At 41.9% G+C, this 24,258-nt stretch overlaps 1 protein-coding gene across 1 annotated transcript in view; it reads right to left on the minus strand.

The window, feature by feature from the left end:
• SNTB1 (syntrophin beta 1) overlaps positions 1-24,258 on the minus strand; it is a 111,778-nt gene that overhangs the window by 26,852 nt on the left and 60,668 nt on the right. The window contains exon 3 of the mRNA XM_085053481.1: positions 13,714-13,921. Within this exon, the coding sequence (XP_084909607.1) occupies positions 13,714-13,921 (208 nt within the window). The remainder of the gene's footprint in view (positions 1-13,713; positions 13,922-24,258) is intronic.

Raw genomic sequence — 24,258 nt, forward strand, 5'->3', positions numbered from 1 at the left:
ACTTCAATTATATTTATATCCTCTCAGTTCAACTGACGTCAATGGATTTACTCTTAAATTATGCCAGATAAAAATCAGGCTAGCTATTACAACATTTTCATGCATATAACTAGTACACCTTTAAAAGCAGCATTTATTCAAAAGTACACCCTCAGACAGCAGGCATGTTTGGACCCAGCCAACATCAGAGGAAGGGGCAATCAGTGATGGGGAATGCTGAGGCTGAGCTGCTGCAGAGTGACAGAAGGGGAAGAGGAAGAGCAGATCTGGAGCAAACTTCATTTGCTGTTATCTGCACGTGCACATAACCTTTTCTGTGCTGAATCCTGGGCACTAAGCTGACAATCTCTGGGGCTGACACAAGGCAACAAGGTGGCTATTTGCTTCCCTAGAACAAAAGCAGTCTGAGATCTCTGGTACCTCTGAGACTGGTATTCTTATATTTCATTTTTTGGCAAAGCAGCCTATTGTTTCCAAAACTGTGAACCCCTTTGCAGGTCCACACAGGGACAGAGGTGTGTCACCATTATCAGTTAGTGGCTGCCTCCTTGTCACTGTTTTTCAGAATTACTCACTCACTTGAATGTGATCCTGTAACCACAACCCATTCCTTCTGCTTGCACTTGCAAATATCCAAGCAGCTGTTTCAAGTTATTTGAAGAGGCTAGAGACTGAAGTTTTACTTGATGTATCCAGGCTAATGGAAACTGATGATGTATATGACCTTTGGTAAGTGCAAACTGTCCAATCTGAAGGAAAAGAAGAGAGAGAAGCTACAATTCCTCCCTTTGAGATCTTCTTGCAGCTGTGAAGAGTTAATCTCATGTGGCTATGAAAGGTTCAGAGAAAGCTGATCTCATTCTTGCCAGTAGAGATTTCAGCACCTTCCAACCCACTCAACATTTTGCACACCTGTCTGCACCCAGAGCTCTCTGCAGTTCATCAGGGAGCTGCTCCTTCCACTGTCACCTTCCTGCAGGCTCCCATAGTTCAGATTCATCTTCCAGTCTCTCCCACTCTTCTCTTTTCCCCAGGTCTAATTGTCTTTCTGCACTCATCCCTTTGGCTTATGTCCCAGAGGAACAAAAATCACAGAGAGACACATCAGATGTGTGGTTTCCTTCTTCCTCTTCTTGCCTACTTAGATGGTTAGAGTTTGGAGCAGGGTCTGCTCCTATTGTACTATTTCTGCTGCAATCTCACACCATGGCAATCCAGCTTTGGCTATACCCTAGGCACTCTCATACTGACATAATCATTAATATTATGTTCTTAGCCACAACCCCACCCAAAATCAGTGCTGCTCTCTTTCTCATTTCAAATTCTTACAACAGCAAAGAAAGAATCAAACAAGTCAGCTCATCCTCAATAGCCAGCCTTCCCAAAACCCACAAAACAAGACAAAAACATCACATAAAAGGTTCTCACACTACCCTGCTGTTCAACCCCTCTCCATTCTGCTCCTCTTTGCAATACCTCCAGCTTCTTCCATTTCTTCCAGCTGCCTTTGCCTTGTTAACACATGCCTGCAGTTTTGGGCAAGCAGATTTAAACATCAGTTTTGAAATTTTAGGTGGAAAAATGTTAATGTATTCTTTAACCCTGTGATTCAGAGATCCCAACAATGTAGCAATAATAAGCATTTTTTTTAATGTGAAATGAATACATGTGCGTGTTTAATCCTGAAGTTTCAATGTATTCCCCAACCTGAAGAGCCCCACAGTAAACTTCCCAGGGTGAGAGAAGCCAGAGACAACACCATAAACTATTTCTTCCCATAACAATGTACAAGCTTTTCATAGCACAAACAAATAGGTAAGCTTCTATTCCTGTAGCAGGCTTCTCCTCAAAGTGAACCTTTTAGAGCCATTTCCATAAACATCACTGGCATGAAGTACAAAAAAGCAGCTATAGCCACACAACACATCAGCAGCTACTCTGGCCAATGTCTGCGACTATTTTCAGCACAAGATCAACAAATGAATGTTTGCACAGCAGCATTTGCTCAGCAGAAATGTATAAACAAAAAAGCTCCAAGAATACCACTATGTGTGCACAGAGTTTCAGGAATCTTCACTGCAGCTAATACTCGTTAGTGATTAAAACCCAGGTGCTTCCTTCCAGCAGGGCTGCTGGTACTGCATGAGCACCTGAAAGTCAGGGAATCCAGAAACATCTGAGAAAAGCTTTGTTAAGTCCATTTGTGTTCAAAAGCAGTGTCACTACATTGAGAACAGAAGGTCCAACACCCCAGACATATATCCTTCAGAAACATCTAAAGAAACAGCCACGTTGGCTCCAGATCCCCTTTCTGTACCCTGGCTGTTGAACAGGCTCACTGTGCAAGCCCTTCCAACAGTGCCACAACAATGTAGGATGGGGCAGCTTCTCATTCCTGTGGAGAACTTTGCTCTTCCAGCAGATCCTGTTTTGGACACTCCTACCGACCCCTTCTCACCCTGTCCCTTTCAGCTGTTTCCTATCTTGCATCCAAAGTTTAATGTGAACACCAAAGATTGCATCTCTATGTACTTTGGGTTTTTCCATTTGAGTTTGCTGGATTTTCTATTTGAAGCAGTAACAGTCTTTTAGTCTTATTGATCAGTTTTCATTGCACAAAGAGGAGGACACTAAACTCTGTGTGATCTGTAGAAATCAAATTTATTCTGTCTCTGTTTCTCTGTCCCTTACATCTGGTTGTTTAGAGCTTACATTAAAATTGAAAATGTTGCTTTCTTAGTAGTCATTGAGTAATTCTTCCTTCCTTTCCTAATCCTTCAGGTGAGGAAAACACTCAGTAGAAAGATATTGTGCATGTTGGGATTTTTGTCTATCTCTCCACAAGGATGATTAGCGAAACGCTGTCTCTCCCTAGATTTACAATTGTAAAATGAGGTCAAAATCTGGTCCTTTGAGGGAACTGTTGCTTTTGGAAATGACCAGAAATGGCTTCTTTCAAAACCACAAATGCTGTATTTTATGGTAATTCAAAAATTGGTCTTAGGAATTTTATTTATTAATGAAGAAGAACTTTGTTGAAGTATTTCTAAATAAGGGATCTACTAATAAAAAAATGTATCAATGCTCCCAAATTCCTTACAGTGCCAATATAGCCATTAGATCGTAAGCTCTGACAAGGTTAAATCTAATGTTATTCAAAGGCTGTTCCCCGAAGCAGATTTCCTTTCAGTAGCAGAATCATTGTCTTACTGTTTAAACATTCAGGCTTTCCTCTCTATTTCACAGTTCATAAAGCACCTTTATGGTACTGAGGCATTTTTTTTTCCCAAACAGAACAGAAGGCAGTTTGTTTTTCCAGCTTTGATTAAATCCTACATCCCACAAGCAGTGAACCTGTGCTAGTGCTCTGCTGTTTTTAATTGTCTCCTTCTATTAAGATGCCAACACTGAATGTCTTTCCTGCAGCCCCAGTGTGTTCTGCTCCGAGCCTGCCGTGAGCTCTGCCGGGTCTGAGGTTAATGTGTACACAGTACAACTCATTAGCCCTGCATTACTGTCTGAGCCAAGAATCAACATGATTGATCCAACAATATGTTTGGGCTTGGGACTAAGACTCAAATGAGGTCTCACCAAAAGCAAAGGTCAGCAACTTGGCGCAAATTTCGCTGTGCATGGAGAAAGCTTTTCTTCCAAACTATTCATCAGGGAAGGTACAAATGACAACTAATATGGGCCTCATTAAAAATGAGTATAGGAAACCCCTTGGAGAGGACAAGAAGGCTCCCTCACTATCAAATTTTTTTTTCAGTTCTTTCCTAAAGCTTTTCTTTACGTTACAGTAAAGACAATGTGGAGCTTAAAGATAGCTGTGGGGCTTGGGGTTTAGGAGACTTGCTAGACTAATTATCATGATGTGCCCTATCAATTACTGTCCACTTAAGAAGAGAGGATAATTCTGCAGGCAGAAATAAATCTTCAGAACTGAAGAATCTGGGGGAAAGGGAATAAAAGGAATTTTTTTTAAATCAGCACTGTTTTTTTAAATGTTAAAACTCCATTGTCAAAACATTTCCTATCTTAAAATAACTAAAACAATCATTCATTTAAGAGTGGGAGAGAAGAGAGAAATGATACATTAAACCTTTTCAATTGTGGATTTGTTTCAAGTACAGTTCTTACAAGGATTTCACTCATAGTCAAGCACATTGGCCACAGGCAGCCCCGAAATCAGAACTTGAAAATATGCTGTTTTATGCATGGTATCGGCATGTTCTTCTTTCCTCAGTAACCCAAGGGTGTTGAAAATACTATTGATACAACGATTAGACTGTATCAGAAATAATTCCTTGCAGTCTGCAGAGTTGCTGTGCTGCAATACAATTGTCTCATGGCACATTTTTGTAAGGGCTGTCAGGGTATCATGGGTATAATTTTATTTTTACAGGATTCGATAATAAGGTGAAAGGCTGGTATTAATAGCCTCAGGAACCTACCACATAAACAGAAGTTGAGCATTAAAATTGAACTGGATTTGTAGAGTCAGGACTGAATGAATATCTTGCCACACTGAAAATTGTAACACATAAAACTTTTCCCTCTTCACAGTTTTTTTAAGCTCTTCTATTCTTCTAAAGGTCAATCCCTCCTTTCAACAGAGAACACAACTTCTCCTCAAGATATATTTACAAAATCTGTTTATTTTTCACTGTTAACAGTTGTTTGGCAAAACAGCATTCAAGGCATATATTGCTCCTGCTTGCAGCAGCAGTGATCCTCTGCTCTTGGGCAGCAGCTCTCCAACATTACCCACCTCATGTGTGCCAAAGGCACTTGTAGTAGAGACAGCACTCCTCTGATTGCAGGCTGAGTGGGTGAGCGTGATGGGGCAACACTATGCAAAAAGAGAGGAAAAAGTCCAAATGTCTCCCTCTAAATTAGGGTATTTTTACTAAGAATAGCTCCACTTTTGCCAGAAGTTTTCTCTGGGGATCAGCTGAGAGACCTGGGGGGAGAAGAAGCGCTGCAGAGCAAAGAGGCTTTGTTATGGCCAATTCTGCTGCTTTCTGATCTGTTTATTCATGCCATTAATCAAAAAGCTGAAATAGAAGTATTGTTGTGCTAGGGAAAAACCAAAGAAATTATGACTGGGGTGAGAGGAATTCAAACTGGGCAAAGCCTGAAGGTCAACACTCCCCTGACAGGCCCCTCCATTCCCCTGAAGGTGATTTTTAACTTCAGGAGACAAAACCAGCAAATGACAACCAGGTAACTTTGAACAGAGAAAATGCAGCTTGATGGGAACTTAATGCCTGGAAAATCCAGGATTCTATAAGATAGACAATCCCTTTCTTTTCAAGCTTCTAACATGCAGCCTGTGAGCAGAAAAATGCAGACAAATGAGCAAACAGACAGAGTGCAAGGGCATAGCTCTTGCAAAACAGTGTTTGCCAGCACCCCCACATCACACAGATGTGCATTCAGGGTGGATCAGCCCTGAGGATGTAAGAATAAGTTTGCTTGTCCCACAGAAGTGAAATAGGATCCAGGGGCTGAAGGGTGTCCCCAGTGCTGCTCAGGTCAGTGCTCAGGGCTTTCCCATTGCTCAGACTGCATTTGCCTTGCTCTTTGTTTCAGTGGAGTTTGCCCCAAACCATTGCCTTAAAGGCAGCTTCCTCACCCTGAACAACCACTCCACAGCATCTCCAAATGCCCAGGATGAGCTCCACACCTTCCTCAACCACTGTGCTGCTCTGGTTTCTCCCACCCTGCATCCCACAGCTGGGCAACAACAGGTGCTCCCCTCTCCCACCCCACCACTGCTGGCACCCTACCTGCATCAATGAGTGGAGGCAGAAACACACTGGGGCAGAAGCAGATCAGTTGTCTTGGTACTTAACTGCTTAAAATAATTAGGAATGCCACCCTCCAGTCCCCACTGACAGCAGGGCTGGATATGGGTTCAGTAGAGGTCTCTGCTTCCTATGCAACATGTGTTTTATAAAGGAGGTTCATGTTGCCTTTAAATCACGTTTGAAAACCAAAGAGTATCACTGTCTCCAATTCCTTCACTGTCTTTCTTGCAATATTTTCTGTCAGAGGCTGAGAGAATAAAGGAAGCCTTTCCCCAGCTTCTGAAGGACAGGGATCAAAGCCTTCCTTCACATCACACCTGCATCTTTGCTGGGGATTTTTTTCAACTGAACTTTACTGCAAATATGTTCAAACACAGGCTTTCAAACCTGTGAAGCCCCAAAAGGTGAGCTGACCCAGCACATGCACGAGCAGAACTGGACCCTTTTGAACAAATCAACTGCAGCTGCCAAGGTAAAAGATGGAAAAGCCAAACATCCTGAAAATTTAGCAAGATCTAGGAAGAAAATACCTCATCTACCAAAATCTAGAAAGCTCCTTGTCCAGCAAAATTCAACTCAGTCAAACAGCAGTTCCAGTTTGGGTTATGTAAAATAAAGAGTTAAGTATTCCCACCATGGCAGACACACTGTGCAAAGTGCTCAGAACCATGTCAGGATGTGCTCCAGACCACCCTGGGATGTTGTCCCACAGCCACAACCCTGTTATGTTGGAGAAACCAAGAGAAACAGCTCCCACACCTCAGGAAGGCACTGAACTCCCCATTTCCTTTCAGCAGCTTCTCCTCCTCCCAAGCTACAGTTTCCATCATTTCCCCTCTCAAACCCTGCCCTGGTTTGCTGACCAGACACCTGCAGAGGTCTCTGTCACAGCAGATCCTACCTGTGGTTGGTGTCCCCCTGCCTGTGCAGGCACAGCTGCCAGAGCAGCAGCCACATCTCTGGGCTCAGAATTCCTCCTGATGCAGGGAGGGAGAGGTTAAATAAAACTCTGTGTGGAGGGATGGCTATAAAAAAGAACTTTCTCATCATTCCTGGGGTTCATAGGAACAGCAACAGACATATGCTGCATTTCATGGAGAAAGTTAAGTCCTCTGTAAGGACAGATCAAAGCTGAGGCAGAGCAGGAAGGATGTGATTACCTCTGCTGGGATCTGACCAGAGCTAATGCAGCCCTCGTGGGAAGGGCGAGGGGATATGCAGGGCCCAGTTGACACTGCAGCTCAACTTCTGCAAGAATAATTTAATACCTGAAGGCTACCACAGGCACAACAGTGCTCACTTGCTATTTAATTATTTATTATTATCTTATAGAGGGGTTTTCCTTCACTACTACAACCAACTGTATTGCAGAAATACAGACTTTCGATTTCAGGTCCTTTATGCACTTACCATCATATTCCTAAAATTTTTCATTATTTACTTATACCTATTCTTCTGTCCAGTCCCCTTGCTATGAGCATTTCACTTAATTTTATTATTTGATCGTCTCTCATTTTCATGGGAAGAAATAGCACATGTGTTACAGATAAAGACTGGCAAAGCCTTTAAAATAGTACAGTGAATGAAAAGGCTGTTTTCAGCCTGAGTTTTCCTAAATACAGCCATTTACTGAAGGCACCTAAAGCAAGGAGAGAACGATGTCACTGCTGGTAAAAATGGCCTGTGGAGGAACCTCGCTGAAGCTTGGAGAGGAAATTACTCTTTATGCTATTTCAGGTTTACGTCTTTCCTAAGAACAGGCTGATTGTTATCCCAGATAATGAAGACTGTTAATGTAATTAAGAACTCTGTTCTGGTGTTTTACAAAGCAAACAAATAAGTTCTGGAATTAATAAGCTGCAAGGTTAAGTGACACAGGGCAAAAGCAGGGTACTTCATTTGGATATAAGTGCTCCACAGCAAGTCATTAGCTGGTATTTAAAAATGCAGTTTCTAATTTAGTACACAGGGAAGGTTTTCCATTTGAGGTATGTGTAATCTTGAAAAGGTCAGATCAATTTTAAGATTATGACCAGATGTATATTATCAATAGGAAAAATTGCATCCTTCTTTACCCACAGAAAACAGGAGACCAGAACTAAATTGCCTTGCTCTTCTTCGTGGACATTATAGGTAGGTAGTATTTCCAAACTTGTCTGTAATTCCCTTGCAAATAAGTAAGGAATTTCAGTAATTTTTTTTTTTTTTTTTTTTTTTTTAAGCAAACACCCATTTTTGCAGCAGTTTACTTATCTGGTTAAATCATACATTGATTTGTACTAGGTTAACACACAGTACAAACCAAAGCGTGCTGTAGTCTCAGCCTAAACATGCACAGGTACTTTCCAGGCACAGAAGAGAGACCTGGGGATTAGTATAACCTGGATTTTATTCCTGAAAATGTTGCTGGTTTAGACTGTGCACCCTGATGAAGCAGCCACCCTGGAGAAACAGTGACACACTGCCTAATGAGGCAGTGGCTTCCCAATCCCTCCTCTTTGCCACAGGTTCTCACTACTTGTCTTGCACTGGGATTTGCCTCTGTCATAAAACCTGTAGAAAATTAATGATGTCCCTCCAAAAGTAATGACTTTTCTACCAGAACTGCCACCACCATGATGGAAGAGCTGGGAGTGCTAAGGGGAACAGTGGCAGCTGCAACCACAGACACAGCCATGCCACATTTTTTAAAATGCTGCCTAGCAGATGCTGTGCTTCATGGAAAGGTGGTTAAAGTCAGATATAAATAAATAAGATCAGATAACATCAGATACATAATGTAAAATAATGGCAAAATGTTTTAATTATGTGGTGGGCTGGTGGTTTTCTTGTGTAAAGACATTTTAAGCTCACTTTTACAATTTGGAAATGATAAAAAATTTTCACACTAAAGATCTCCATTTATTTGAAAACTCATTTATTTGTGATGAGAATAACAACATAGCTCTGTTGCTGTCTACATATTTTGTTAACCTGTGAACGTGCTTCCTAAGGAAATGCTAACATTTTCATTTCATACTGGGGAAAAAAAAATAACCTCAAATACACTCTCATGTCATTTGCCTAAATCTTATTTGGACAGCTTGCACATCTCATAATTTTCCTGTTATCACTAGCTCCTCTGAATTAGAGTGAGAGCAGGCAGATAAATGTAATACTGCAATATACAGCTCGATACTGAAGAAGATCACTCTGCTGTGACAGCCCTTGCCACTTCAGCACTAACACAATGATATGGTTATCTAACATTTGAGGAGACTGAACAGCCTGTAATATATTAACACACTTTTCATTTCAGAGATAGTGTCAGGAGCTGAAAAACAACTCTGGTTCACCATGCTGCTTTGGTTATTTCCCCTCAGGTCTCTTCTTGCCTCTGCAACCCACAGCAGATTTGTGGGAGCAGAAACACCCTTGCCCTGCACAGGCAGAGAAACACGAACAGAAACCAAGTGCTGGGGTTAAGATCTAGTGAGAAAAGCCCATAAATTCACTTTTTCTGCAGCTTCAAAAATTAACATTCCAAAAGACAACTTGCAGCAATTCCTATTTTTAAGTTTCTCAAAGGAGCTTTGAGATAATTTTAAGAAGTCCATGGCCTGTAAGACACTTGACATCCAGAAAGGAGAACAGTCTCTAGCTGCAGAGACTGCTTTTTCTTTCTTCCAAGCCTACATGAAAAGTGTCACTGGCACAGAGAGGACAGGGAGAGATGCACAGCTCAGGGTTTCATTTAGTTTTGGGGTTTTTTTCCTTAGCTGACCCAGCTTGAAGCTGGCGCCTGGCTACACTTTCAGCTGCCCCCGAAGCCAGTCACGCTTTCGCTTGTGTGGCTGACTGCTGAATTGGCAAAAGCTACCTTCACAAAACCCCTTCTGCCAGAACACCTTTTTGTGTTTGCATTAAAGAGGAAAAAATTTAGATAAAGCTTTTGCCAATGATATTTTGGTCTATTGGAGCAGACGTTACAGAGTGATAAAATAAACCACCATTTCCTCAGAACTTCAGCTCTCTAGTTCAAGAGCAGAATTTGCTCCTCACAAAGGAACTCAGTGGTGGATGGGTAAGTGTAAGAAGGAGAGCAGAGATGCCTGTTTCAGCTCCTCTGTAAGTCATGAGCTGTGCAGAAGTATTAAAAAGAGGGGGGAAAAAAGCTGGAGAAGACATTTATACAAGGATTGAAAGCATTCCTGGAAGGAATAGAAACAACACACACTTGGAAAAGCTCCTCAATTTAGATGACATTACTAACTTATTTTTTTTTTTTATTTGGTTGCTAAATGTATCTTGATAGGGACCATTAAAAAAAGACAAGACCTGGAAAGATCAAAACACGCTTGTAACTATTTCCTCATGCTTTGCACAACTGTTAAATGCACAGGTCTTGCTGAAGTGAAAAGACAAATACAGGAAGCACAAGGTGATGAGGAATGCACACACTTCATCACAAACCAGCACTTGGTGTTTCTCTTAGTTACAGAGAAGTTTTAGGACGCTGGTGACTAATACAACTCCCTAATCCTTGGTCAGCTTTAGAAACCTTCCTCAAGAGTCAAGGTCAGGACAAGGCTACTTCCTCAATAAAAGAGGGAATATGGCATCTCTAATGACTGCTTCTGGCTGTTTTTCTCCTTGCCTATAAGAAGGCCACAGTGAACATTTGCTTTCTGAAAATGATGCAGAGCTCTTTATTTACCGGCAGACAGACCCTCACTGCCCACCAAGAACCTGAAGGTGGACTTGCAAGATGGAAGTTTCAGGGTGAAAACCACAAATTTAGGGCTTTCTTCACAGGAAAGTTCAGCTAAGGTGGTAGAATCCTGTTAGCATGCAATGGCTTAGTATCTTAGATAACCTACTATTTATTTTAATGTTACCCGCCTGAGGGAGGCTCCCCTGATGAATCTATTTCTGTAGTATCACGAAGGTTGAAGTTTAGAGCTAAGTTTAGAGCAGAGACACATAAAAAATACCAAACCAGGAAATAGCTTAATTGAAGCAGAGAGTAATCACAGCAAATTACAGTGAAATTTCTATGGGATTACATTTTGCATTCCCCAAACAAGCAGAGGAATTCAGCTCACAGCCTTTCCATTTCGCAGAGAAATCACTTTAAGGATATGTTATGTAAGTAACATAGTACAATGCCATAAAAGCTGTCTCAAAAGTTACAGTCTAGGATGCTTCTGTGACCCTATGGGAAGCCCATGCTGGAGCTGGCTCATGGCAGGACTGGTGGCCCTGTGGAGAGAGGTGTCCACCCTGAGCAGGTTTGCTGGCAGGACCTGTGGTGCTGCACGGGATCCACGCTGGAGCAGTTTCTGCAGAAGTGCTGCCCAAGGGAAGGACTCATGTTGCAGAAGTTCATGGAGGATTGTCTCTTGTGGGAAGGACCCCACAGCAGCAAGGGAGTGTGAGGAGTCCTCCCCTGAGGAGGAAGGAGCAGCAGAGACAAGAGCAGCAGAGCACCACAACCCCGTTCCCATCCACTTGTGCCACAGGGAGGGGAGAAAGGTAGAGAAAATCACAAGTAAAGGAAGAAGGGAGGGGCAGGGGAGAGGTTTTTTAAGATTTGGTTTTATTTTCTCATTACCCTACTCTGGTTTGTTTGGTAATAAATTCAATTAATTTTTCCCCAAGTCAAGTTTGTTTAGCCTGTGATGGTAACTGGTGAATCATCTCTCCCTGCCCTTATTTCAACTCACAAGCCTTTTGTTTTATTTCCTCTCCCCTGCCTAGCTGAAGAGGGGGAGTGATAGAGTGGCTTTGGTGGGTACCTGGCATCCAGGCAGGATCAAACAACCACACTGGTATTCACAGTGCACTTCCACAAATCACTGCAGAATTTAATCTCTTCCCACTCACAAACCCAGGTTTTGCACAAGGAGCATCTGTGGTCAGCACCTCCCTCAGCTGCCTTGAAAACCTCCTCTGGAACAGTACAGTACATAAACAGCTGGCATATATACAGTATATTCAGGTTATCACTTGATCAGGCTTTACAGCCCACAGTCCAGTACAAAATAAAATAAATTTCACATCACTTTTTGCCATATATAGGGATTTTCTCTACTTTTCAACAGATCTCAAATATGAGAGAAAGGTGGGAACTTTTGACCACACTCAGTTACTACCGCACAGTTCCGGATGGTTTTTAGTGAGAAAAACAAGTTGCCTTTTGGGTAACAATGTCACTGCAAATCTGTCAAGCCTAATTCTTGGTAACAGACACCTTAAATACACTGGGATATGCACAGAGCCACAGCCTGACCCTAACAAAGGAAAACAAGTTTCACCACTAAGTTCAGAAAGACCTCAAAACAGTCCATAATGAGTAACGTGGAATAAGATTTCAACCCACATGGGGAGGGAAAAAAAAAGAAAAAAAAAGGAGAAAGAGAGAAGCATGTGAATGGGATATTGTGTAATAACTGTAAGAAGAGGAAATTCATAAACCAGAAGCCATGTGTCCACTTAAGATGATCTGTGAATATTATACGTACAAGATCTATATGATCTGCTATGGAGCAGTTACCCTTTCAGAGGAAAGCATTTTGCAACAGAAAAAGCCTCTTATGTTTAGCTTTTTATAGGTTTATAGAAATACAAAATGGAAAACAAGAATAAAGATCCCATGGCTGTATAGTTTAATACTGTTCAAATTTACTTACCAATGCTTTGGTGTTTTAATGCCAAATTATTCCCCCAAACTTTTACATTTTCTACAGCACTAAGCCACAGAGTTGTGCTGCTGTCCCCACTCTGTGAGCTTGGAGGGAGGGATGGAAAAAGATACAAAATCTGCCTGAAAGGCTTTGCAATCTTTGTGTCACTGCAAGTTGTGTAGAATGATCCATGTTTTGCTAAATATTAATGTTGTGCCTTCTTAAAGGACACCAGACAGAAATATGGCACCTGTGCCCACGGCTTCCCTATTTTCATCTACAAAATCCCAAAAACAGATAAAACATAGAGTATTTTTTTTTTCAGGGCAGTTACAGTCAGTTTTCCACATCTGTGCTAGATGCACAGGTTGAAAGTGCAGTGTGTACACAGTGGCCATGTGTCCACACACCCCAGCTGGATGGGCAGAGATGCTCTGTACAGCTGCCCAGGGAGGAGATGGATGGGAATTATTTCTAGGCACAATTTTAACACAGCTACGGTAGCAAATCCACACTTACCAGTTGGTACAGTGCCTAAAATGAATTCTGAGACTGCTGATTTAAAATCAGATCATCCAGTATTGATACCATGCCTGAGCATTCACGGACTGTCATCCCACAGGTCAACAGATCCCAAACTACTCTCGAACTGAACACCAGGTTTTCTCTGTGCATAAAACATATTAAGTCTCAAACTTTGGAAGATGGGCAAGAGCTGCACTTGTAAGCTCAGCCTTATAGGATGCTCAGCTCAAATGCAGGGCTACAAATAAAGAACAAGCCCCCAGCCTTTATGGGAAGCTCCAGATCGTGCCCAGCTCCAGAGGTCAGGCACAGCACAGGGGTGGCCCATGGAGCAAACAGATACTTCCCAAGCTGGGAGTAGGAAGGTGACAACTCATACACATGATGGGAGTTGTAACAGCAGGTGAACTCAAGGGCTGGTGTCAGATTTTGTGACTCATGTCCCATCCCTAAACTTGACACGAGACTTTTTGATCTCCCAGAAAAGTCTTCGTTCATTGGCATGCAGAAGCAAAGACTATGGGGACGTTATCATTTTCTGCTTGTTTTAAAGCACAAAATGGCACATTAAGAAAAGAAAGGTCTTCAAGGCACGCTAAATCAAACCCCAGAATCTCATTTAGTGTCTCTACTTCCAGACAAGGCTGAATTCAGGAACAGAGAGCAAGTGATAGAGAGCTTAGAAATGAAAATAAGAATGTTTTCATTACCTTTTCTGCAAGCCAGCCTAGATGCCTAATCTCTCGACTTCCAGCAATCCCTGTTTTACCCAGCTGGTCTCTGACCTCTGCAATCACCCTGGGGATGAGCTCATTGACACTGGAGTGGATGGCATTGAACCAGGCCTGGGCTGTAGCTGAATCCTTACTCCTGAGCACCACGGTGTGCTTGGCATCAGGTGAATGAACTTCAATAATTCTAGAAAAATGGGGGGAAAAACATTATGGTCATTCATACTAATAGGCAGCTAAACTTGTTGCCTCATTTAGTGAATGCAATGAGTTAAAAATGATTCTAATATTGAGACCTAGCACTGAAAACTTACCTTTACAACACCTGAATAGAGTAGGATCATCTTAACTGAAGCAATTCCACATACAGCATGTCAATAGGAGTCGCAAATATAAAGGCAAGAGGAACATTCACTGACATGGACACCATCCAGAACTGCATGGAAGATGACTGTGGAGAAGCCAGGGATAAGCTGCTGCCTTCCTTAGCTGGCAGTCACGGCACAACCAGAGCTTTTTGGTGTGTTTATTTTACACATGCAGAGATAAATGAAAACCATCCTCAGCCCAAACAGGGGAATTTTCTTAGGACTGTTCTGTGGTTTCAGTGATACCTCTATGCATGAACCAGAGGCCTATCATAAATGGCTTTCTCCAGGACTTACCGCAGTGCTCCATTTAGATCCTGCTAACAGCGGCAACAAGAAAGTGCTAACAGCAACCATATGATTGCTGCTGGCAGGCATCTCTTACAGATTTTCAAACTCCTCTGGAAAGAGATGAGTTTTGTTTCAAAGAAAACATTCCTACAGGACTACTCTGTGGGTTTCCACCGTGGTTTGAGAAGTACAACCGAACACAGTTTTCAGGAAAACGACTCCTGTTCATTGTGGTTATGGGACCTGTGCCAACACCTTTGCTAACAACAACAAAAGTGCTTTGACAGGCAGCTGCAGCTATTTCAGTTCTGTTCTCAGTGAAGTTATTAGTTATTAGTGGGGCTTTGTGTGATCTTTATAGCTTTGTGGGCCATTTTACTTGAACATCTGTTAAATAATCCACAAAGTAATAGCCTGTTTTATCTTTATGTGGCAATTATAAAACAAAGCCCTGGTCATTGCCCATCACTCAACTCTGTATCACATTTGTGCTTTTTTATTATAAAGGTACAGTGACTGCCCCTGAATGTTACTCTCACAAATTCAACCTGAGATCTGAGCCTAAGCATGTACTTCTGTCCTGTGTGTGGCTGCCCAGTCTCTGGGACACACAATGACTCCTTTCTGCAGCAGAAAATTAATTAGTTCAGTGGAATTCATTCAGGTTCAAATGGTTCAAAACAGTACTGTAATGCAAATATTTGTTGTGCAATTACAAAATCCTGCAATTTGGAGCTTAACTAACAATTAAGAGGTTTTAATTATTTGGTTTAAGCAGAGCAGAATGCAGAACAGAGGGTGACTCGACCTGCACAGCTCTCTGAGGCTCAGAGAGCAAGGATCCCTGCTTTCATGTTTGTCCATTTTGGGAAGGGGAGGTCTCCACGTAGACACTGTTCTAAAGATAGAAAAGGTCATGATTTTCCAAACTCAGCAGCTGAACTGTTCAGGGTCCTAAATCACTGAATAGCTTACAAAGTGGCTTGCTTTTTCAGGAAGCAAAGAGCCAACACAGTAATGCATGTTTCCTCAGTAAAGCTGCTGCAGCTCAGCACTGCCTGAAAATTAAAGTTCTTATTTAGCCACTCTGGAATGCACCGAACATTCAACATCAGGTACCAAAGCAAAATTCCTTGAGATGTGATGCCAGCCTTATGAACTAGAAAACTGCATTTATAGATAAGCACGTTCCCAATCACACTCTCATTTTTCTAAACTGCTAGAAAAAGCCATCTCCTTCATGGTTATGATTTAGCCATTTGTGTCCACTGATCATTACAATCACACACAGCTACCATACCCTGGTCTGTCCTTCCATCAGAAACACAGCTCTCACACTGCTGAGTCCTACTGCAACTCTGAACTGGAGTTTGAGCATGTTCTTGTAGGCAGCCACCACCAAAAGCAAACTAGACAGGCTCAGGTTTTCAAAATACATTGTGATAATCAGTGAAATGTTGCTTATTACTTACAGAACAGTTTTTGGCCAGAGATATATTACAGCATTTTACAAATGAGGTCCGTGACAGCATCCTCATTTCACCAAGAAAAAAGTGGAAAAGTGAAGAACCCAGACAAGGCAGAGAACAGGCCAGGAGAAGCAATCAGGATTTTCAGTGGTCTGTCTCCCATTTTAATATTTAAAAACAAAAATTATTTGGACAGCACAACAGTATTGTGCTGCATTTGAAAAATGTTAATACACTTTATAGACTGTGTGAAACAATGCTTTTTACAAAGCCTGTGGTTTCTACATGGGAACTCCCACCTACAAAGTCACTGCACATCATGCAGTAAATAAAGTGCTGAATACAGACTCTAAAGACTCAAATGAAAGTGCTGCTTTTTCAGTTGCAAAGGAGCAGCAGCAAACTTGTGTAATTTCTTTATACGTTAGACTTGTAGTAGGCTTGGGCTTAAAAATAAATTATTAAGAGCTGAAAGAGTTTCCAAATGGCAACTTGCAAACCTTCAATTTGCAAATTTTTCCTACAAGTGGATTAATTTACAAACAGGTATTTTGCTACTTGGACCTTCATCAAAGTGTATTTTCCTTGATGGTGACTATTTAAGTATTTGTACAAGAGTTCTGTCCCCTAAAATAATGAACATTTTGACAGCTGTTAACAATTCTGTTTAAGGAGCTGTAAATCATGCATGTTCTAGTATCTACACATTAAAATACGATATTGAAGTCTAAATTCTAGCATACATATGTATGCACACATACCGAGTCATGCTTGCTAAAACAGTCAAGTCATCCCCCAGTCACTTCTAATGGAGCTAGTTTGGGAATGCTTGTCAGTCATAAAAGTTTGATGGTGATGCATTTGACAATTGCAGAAAGTCTATCTTGTTCCCTGAGCTGAGTAACAGGATGACTGGACAGTACTACTACACTTCTCAAAAGTTAGTTCAAAACAGGAATACAGGCTGCTTTACAGCACTGAAACGGATTCTTTTTATCCATGGCACTTGTCCAGTCCCAGAAATACATCTGCAAGCATCATTCTTTACATAGGCCAGTTTTTATTTACACACCTTAAAGTCTAAATCCTCAACTGTCTGAACTCAGCTACTGGCTATAGCTGTAAGATCTGGACTAGAAAACCTTAGGAAATCGAGCTTGCAGATTTCCACTAAAAGCCCAGGTCTCCTGTCTCCACAGTCAACTGGGATGGAGATACTAAAAGAAACTTTAAATTTTCCCGGAAACCTATGGGATCTGACTGCAATCAGATGCTGAAAGTGCTGCATCCCTATAAACTCTTTCCTTTTCTGCCTTTCAGCCCACGCTGCTTTGATTTACCAGTCCAATTGGATGATACTTTCTGTGTAGCAGCTGACTGATGGCATTTCCATACTTTTCGAAAAGCAAAAAAATGCCAGTGACCTTAGTAAACTCCAAGACTAAGGCACTTAAGTGTTTCCAGCAGTCCAGCCATTATAGTTTTGATTTGTTCCTTGGCTAAACTGACCACCTCTTACTGACTTCTGTTTATCTGCAGTTCAGTGATAAAGTTCCCTTAATTCCCCACTGAATTGAAATATTTAGGGCAATGCCACAGCTGTGTTTATTCTCACACTCCACCACAGTTATGTAAATACTGCATATGGAGCTGTTTCTGATAAAGCCCATACCAACCCAAAGGAATTATATGTTAGCTCTAGATGACTGCCAAGATGCACAGCATCTCTCCAGCTTGGCAATGCATATGAATGATATCACATTTTCTCAGAGATCATTTGGCAAACCTTATAATAAAAGAGTAATTTTCTCCCTCCTTCTCAAAGACCCTCAGTGAGCTGAGGAGTGTTTCCAGCATCCCTTTCTCCTCCTGCAGAACACGTGTGTGACACAAAACCCAGTGCTTCCAAATGCTGCAACCTGGCACCTAAGAGGAAAACTCCCTCCCTCGCTTCATCATCCAAACTTTTTACTTTACAGAGGACCAGAAGAAGTTGAAAGCAAATGTTTGGTAGACCATACTCATTCCACATTTGATAAGGCCTCTTTCTGTAGGAGTGTTCATTATCTAAGAAATACCTTTTATCAAAACTCTTGAAAGTACTTTTCCCACCAGCATTGGCTCAGGACCAAATCAGGCACTGAGTTACACTTCATGACTCTTCCTGGGTCAGATTATGCATTCAGTGACTGATTAAAGTGTGGAGTAAATCCCTTGAAGTTAATGATAAGCTGGAGCCAGTTATTCAAGTCCATCGCACTACTTTGATTTTGCACTGGCACAGCGAGGAACAAAACAGTCTGTCACTGACTTTGCAAACTTAAAGATGAATCAAAGGCCAAACTGTTCACTCTGTCTCCTCCATCACTGTCTGCACATGAAACCACAGTAGGTAATTTTGTTTATTTCTGAGTGTACAAACATAGGAGCCTTTCCAGGAAAAGGGGGGATTTAGAGGAACACAATCTGATTTATATTTAAATTGTTTAGGTTTTGTTATAAAATAAATTTTAAAAAACTGTTAAGGTTTTTTTTGAATTCTACATGCAGCATCAGTAGATGAACCAGGAACAGAATACATTAAAATTAAGCAATGGAAACTTTGGGGTTAGTCTGCAAGGAAAATATTCCAGAGAGAGTCTGTTAGGCTTGCAATGAATTCCCCAGCATGCCCTCTGAAGAAGCATCTTCATTTGATGAACCTAAATGGAGTTGAAAGCAATTTTACCAAGCAAGCACTATTTGGTAATCAAGTGGAATTTTTCTGTGTGAAAGACTCTTGGTCCCCTCGCTGTCAGAAGGATACTTGGCTGTATTAACACTTACTTGGTGACTTTCAACTTACAGTGCTAAAAACGATGTAGATACTTCCTTGGGAGCTGGACTAGACTGATGCCCAACCACAGCATGTATATATCACTAATGAGCTGTCACAGTTGATTTCATTTCTATTTGCCACCAGCTGGGCTTTAATAAAAGGGATATCAGTGGAGCTGTGCCACATGCAAGTAAAGAAAGGATTTGGTTCTGCATTGGACTTTGTCACACCACTGCATGCAGATGCTGACCAATCTGCAGAGACATCACACACTGCCTTCCCCACCCAGAGCAGCCACAAAAGTAATTGAATAGTTTTTAAATGTATATGGATATACATTAAGGAGCAGAACTCTTACCCCACAGTGCCCAAAAGACCTCTGATCCTTTACTTTCTTGAATTTTTCTTTTCTGTTCTGGTTGTAATTGTACTAAATATTGCTAATCCAGGAATACAGAGTCCAGCCTTCTTCACAGCGGATTCAGCATGAAACAACAGCAAAAGTGTTATTTCAAGGAGCAGTTGAGGGTCAGTTATTTGGGAAAAACACCACAAACAGCATTATTTCATAGAGATGTCAGGAATTTTAATTAACTTTAGAAGATGCTGTGTGAAACTTTAAGAACAGAAGATGTGATTGGTACAGTCAATACACTGACCACAGCTCCCTGAAGCAGCTGTTTTCCCTGAAGCAAAGCCACAGCCAAACTCAAAGCAGCAGCAGCAAAGCAAACCTTCTGCAGCTGGAACTGCATCTGGGCTTGGCAAAGAGCTTATGACTGCAGCTGGCAATAGTGGTAAATGACCCCTTCAAATTGAGACAAGGGTGGAGGGTCTCATGCTGCTGCATAAATGAGATCATGGGTTTGGAGATAAATTAGATCTCTTCTGAGAAAGAACACCGCTGTTGCTGTTAGGCAGTGCTAAAGTAGGACCCAGGGGAAAGAAGAGGATGTGACCCAGGGGAAAGAAGAGGGGAAAGAAGCACGGCTGAAAACTGATATGGAAACAGGGAAAATTAGTAGGGCTGCTGACAGATCAGCTCTGTCTTGTGGATGAATTGTCACAGAAGAAAGCCTTGCTGGAAGAGAGAAGTGGCAGGTCCATCTTATCTAGCAGGATATGTCTCAATGTCTCAGTATTTTATATCCCTACTTTTTGGCTTCCATGATCAAGAATCCCAGGGATCACTGCTTACTTGCCAAGTGAAGCAAAACAGAAGCCAGACAAGCATGACTGCAAAGCCACAAATTGCCTCTGGATCAATTACTGGTCTCTGAGTGTTGTGGGGAGAGGCACTACCTGGGAGCCAGTTTTCCAGAGATACTGCCAGCTTCTTTGGGTCACCTCCTGACACCTTCACTACTGGCAGTAAAGCCATCTTCCCATTCAACAGACACAGAGACTGATGGAAAAGCTGTATGTAAGCGATAAGAAGTAGCAACTTCAGCAAAACTCTTACTACAGTAAACCAGGAATTTCCATGAACAGAAACAAAAGTGAAAGCAAGCTAGAAGTGACTGGAGGGTATTAAAATGGCAATGTATCCACACACAGCCTAAGCACCAAGGATCAGCCTCAGCATCTACCAACGCTGAGCACCTGCGATGGCAGCCCACCACCCAGGGCTCAGATGTAATCTGCTGCCAGACCAGTGACTACAAGGTGCAGGAGGAAGCAGCTTTAAATACACCAGCTGAAAATCCTGCTCCTTAATTAACGGCAGATCAGGCCAGATCAGAGTTGTGAGACTGAAATACAACTTGCAGACCCACTGATAAGTGAGGGAAAGCCCAGGACTGAGCACGGGACAACAGCCAGGCAGGAAAATGGGCCCTGAGGTTGTCACTCTCTCCAAGCCATAACACCAAGACTGTGGGGACTGGGAGCACAGCAGGCAAGTGAAACCCTTGCACATCAAGTTTCTTTCTTTGGGAGATCTCAGGGGTTTTTAAACTGCTCTTCAACATTATTTAGCAGCAGCTTGGATGTCAACACTTACATACCTTTACATAAATGTGCTCATAAAAACATGATTAACCATTTGTTCTCCTCTGCCCTGCAGCACTCACACTGTTCTTCCTTACCCTTTAGTCTCTGACACATCTTTTGGAGCATTTCACTTTCTCCATCTCTCCAGACCTTTGGCTTTTTTCTTTTTTTACAAAAATGTTTAAGTAAAGTCTGTTGCAGTCCTCACTCTCTGGGTTTGTTGCTCTGCCTTATCAGGTGGCTTCTTCCTCTATCACTTTTTCTTAATTTGTGCTCCCTCTCTTCCCTCTGTGTATTTCTCAAGGCAGTTCCTATTTTTTTTGTTCCACTTCACCTGATTAATTTCCAGTTCCTTTGCTCTTATTTCCGTTTCTCAGCTCAATCCTCTAGAGTTGAAGCTGGTTGCAAAAATCAAAATTTTCTGACTTTTTCAAAACTCCTCTAACTGAAGCAATGGCTGAAAAAACTCCAAAATGCAACGCAAAAACCCATGAGCATTTATATTTTTTCTTATTTAATTATTTTCACCGGAAAGAAATACTTTGGTTAAAAGTTTGTTAATCAAAAATCCAGCTGAAAGTGTTCTTCCAGCCTCAGTTACTGCCCCTCCCCAGCACCCACATCCTTCCTCACCACCCAGCTCAGTGACACATTTTATTCCTGTCAGGTCACCTTCAGTCCTACTCACACACAGACACACACATGTACACATGAAGTTTTATTTATAGTCACATAGATGCATTCACAGACACTGTTCTTGAGTTACAGGTGCAGGAGGTTTACCCATTCCTATTTGACTTATGCTGGAGATGGGAAGGACATCAGCAGCTCACCTGTCTGGCCCTGAAGGATAGTGAAGGGAGACAACACCATGTCATTATGTCAGGGGAAAAGATTCAAATTTTTTTCAAGAAAATGAGACAGCACTAATCCCAAATTCACCAGGACCTGCAGAGATTGAAGGTCAGTCACAAAGTGCTGCAACTATCCAGTTCTACACTGGCATCTAAAACACCCTTCAGGAGAACTCAGGGGTTTCCACGTGTCCCCAAATCCTGGCACATCTCCCAGTAATTTAGCTCTCAAACTGTCGCAGAGACTACAGCAGTCTTTAGGACATTAGAAAGCTATTTTAACTTGATTTAACAGAAGAAGAATTAAACCATGAAGTAGAAAATAAAAAGGAGTAATGTAGTTCACCCTAGTTTGGTGATTTGACTCAAAATAGACAAAAATGCTCATCTTTATGGAAGGGATAGTCCTACAGAAGTGTCTGATCTCAGTGGCCTTTCAAAAAAGCTGAGAAGAAATTGAGGCTAAGATAAAAACTGGTATGACCCAGACTAAAACCAATGACCTGTTTGGCTGGTGGGGAGTTTGACAAATGATGGAAAACAACTATTCTGCATAATGAAAAACAAATTTAAAAATCACCATTGCTGCCTAGAGGCTTCAGAGCTCCAGCTCCTACAGGTTTGGAAAACTGTCCCTTATCAAGATAAATGACTGCAGCTTGCAAAATGCACTGGAAATTGCAGAGCTGCCCAAAAAGCAGATTATGTAGATGACAGAGAACTGTCAGACAACCAATTATCGAACCATTAATTATTAATTCTATCAGTTAATGAATTATTAATTGCAGCAGTTAATGAATTGCCCCCAAAATACTGCTAGGAGAGAAAAAATGCAATGTTACAGGTCTCTCATCTGACAGCCCTAGCCCTGAATTCACTGAGCCTGGCTGCTGAGAAGGACCCCACAGCCATGCAATGTATCGAGGAGGAAGAGGAGTCCTTTCCCATGAGCCATCCTACAATTCCACTCCTGTTCCCCACACTCCAACTTCTTCCCTCTCCTACCCTCAGATGCAGCCAATTTACCTAAATTACCTAAGTTCTCTCAGCTTGAAAGAGGCAACAATAGATAAACCACAAGCACTGTTGTTCATCTGCTCATAAAGAGCAGATTTTGTGAGAAGGTTAGCAGTTATAGTACTATAAACAAACAGAAAAACAAGAAGAGACATCCAACTTCACACAAAAGGTGGATTTAGATCCATTACAGTAAAATAGTTGGAAGCTAAGGTTAAAAACACATGTTCATCATGGCTTTAAATTCGCAGCCTTTTGTGGGCAAGGCTGTAAAAGGTTTCTAACAGACCACATACACTGTGATAGCACAGCACAACAGGGTGATTTAAGGATGAGGGCAGAGTCAACCAGAGTTTCACCCTGATTATCATCATTTTTGTTCTTTTCTGGATTTGAATTACACTCTTTCAAGTTGCTTTACTTTAATGTTGGATTGTTGATATAGTAATCTAAGGAGATAATAAACACAGCCCACCAGGAAATAAAACCAAACCCTAACAAAACTCTTGATATAAATCAGACTGACTCGAGCAGGCTCAATGACTTCTTCAAAGGACTTATTGATATTCACACAGTAAAACATGTCTGTACCAATAACGATAATTAACTGCTGTGCCTTTCATCCAAGGATCTCAAGCTGTAGCTCACAACAACACTATGAATTAAGTATGGTCTCTGCATTTCACAGAGGTTCTACAGCCAGTGAGCAGCTCAATAACAACACGAGGAGCAAGGCACAAATTCCTTGAGGACATGAAGAGGGGCACTTTTAATACTGGTAATGCACCCATTCTGTATCTTCACCTATGCTCTATGCCCCATGCAAATGTAAGTTTTTGTCTTTCCTTTGTCCACTTACAACATATAGTAACAGAAAAAAGACCCAAGTTTCCTAAACCAGAGTCTGGTCCTGCCAAATGTCTACTGTGCACTAGGAAAAGAAAATTTCTACCTCCCCAGGAAGCCCCCAGAGCTGTGGATGTCCACCCAGCACTGACACATCTTCAGCATGCCAGCAGTGCCAGCACAGTGGTGGAAATGTGCCATCACCTCCTTACTCCTTAGTCCAGCGCTCAGCACCTCAGCCCATCTGTGCTTGCTACTGCCAGTGCCATTGACTGTGCCCAGTGCTCTCAAAATACCTCCTAAGAGGCAGAAAACAAGGTGTGACCTGTGCTCTTCAGGAGCAGCTGTAACTCATTCTGGTTCTCTGGACACTCTCTGTGGCAGTGCCCTGCCCTCTGTGAGCCCCACACACATGTGACGGAGGCAAACCATTCCCCCTACAGCAGAGAACAAACCAGGATGCAAAGGTGCACCCCTAAGCCATGCTGCTCTTTGAGGAGAACCAGCATCTGCTCTGCACACCAGAGCCTGCTCAGACCTGGCAGCACCAACAGATGGTCCTGGTCACTAAGCAGGAGACAGGCAGGGTGGGGGCATGAGCCAGATGACATTTTCATCACCAAGATACCCAAAACCTTCTCTACTGCCTAATACTTAACTCCCTGCCCCCTCAGTTGCCCTTAGGTTACATAAGCAGGAACTTGAAAAGGTACAGGAGCTCCTTCGTGTTTCATTCCCTCATCTACTCCAAGATGTTTGTCTTTTTATTGCATTTTTACAATCTTCTGCTTACATCTTATATTTGTTGTGAGCATTCATGACTCAAGTTTTTTGATGCAAGGACTTATTTCTACTATGTCATATTAAAT

Source organism: Lichenostomus cassidix, chromosome 2 (genome assembly GCF_008360975.1).
Source record: "Lichenostomus cassidix isolate B80296 chromosome 2, HeHo_3.0, whole genome shotgun sequence".
Classification (NCBI taxonomy): domain Eukaryota; kingdom Metazoa; phylum Chordata; class Aves; order Passeriformes; family Meliphagidae; genus Lichenostomus; species Lichenostomus cassidix.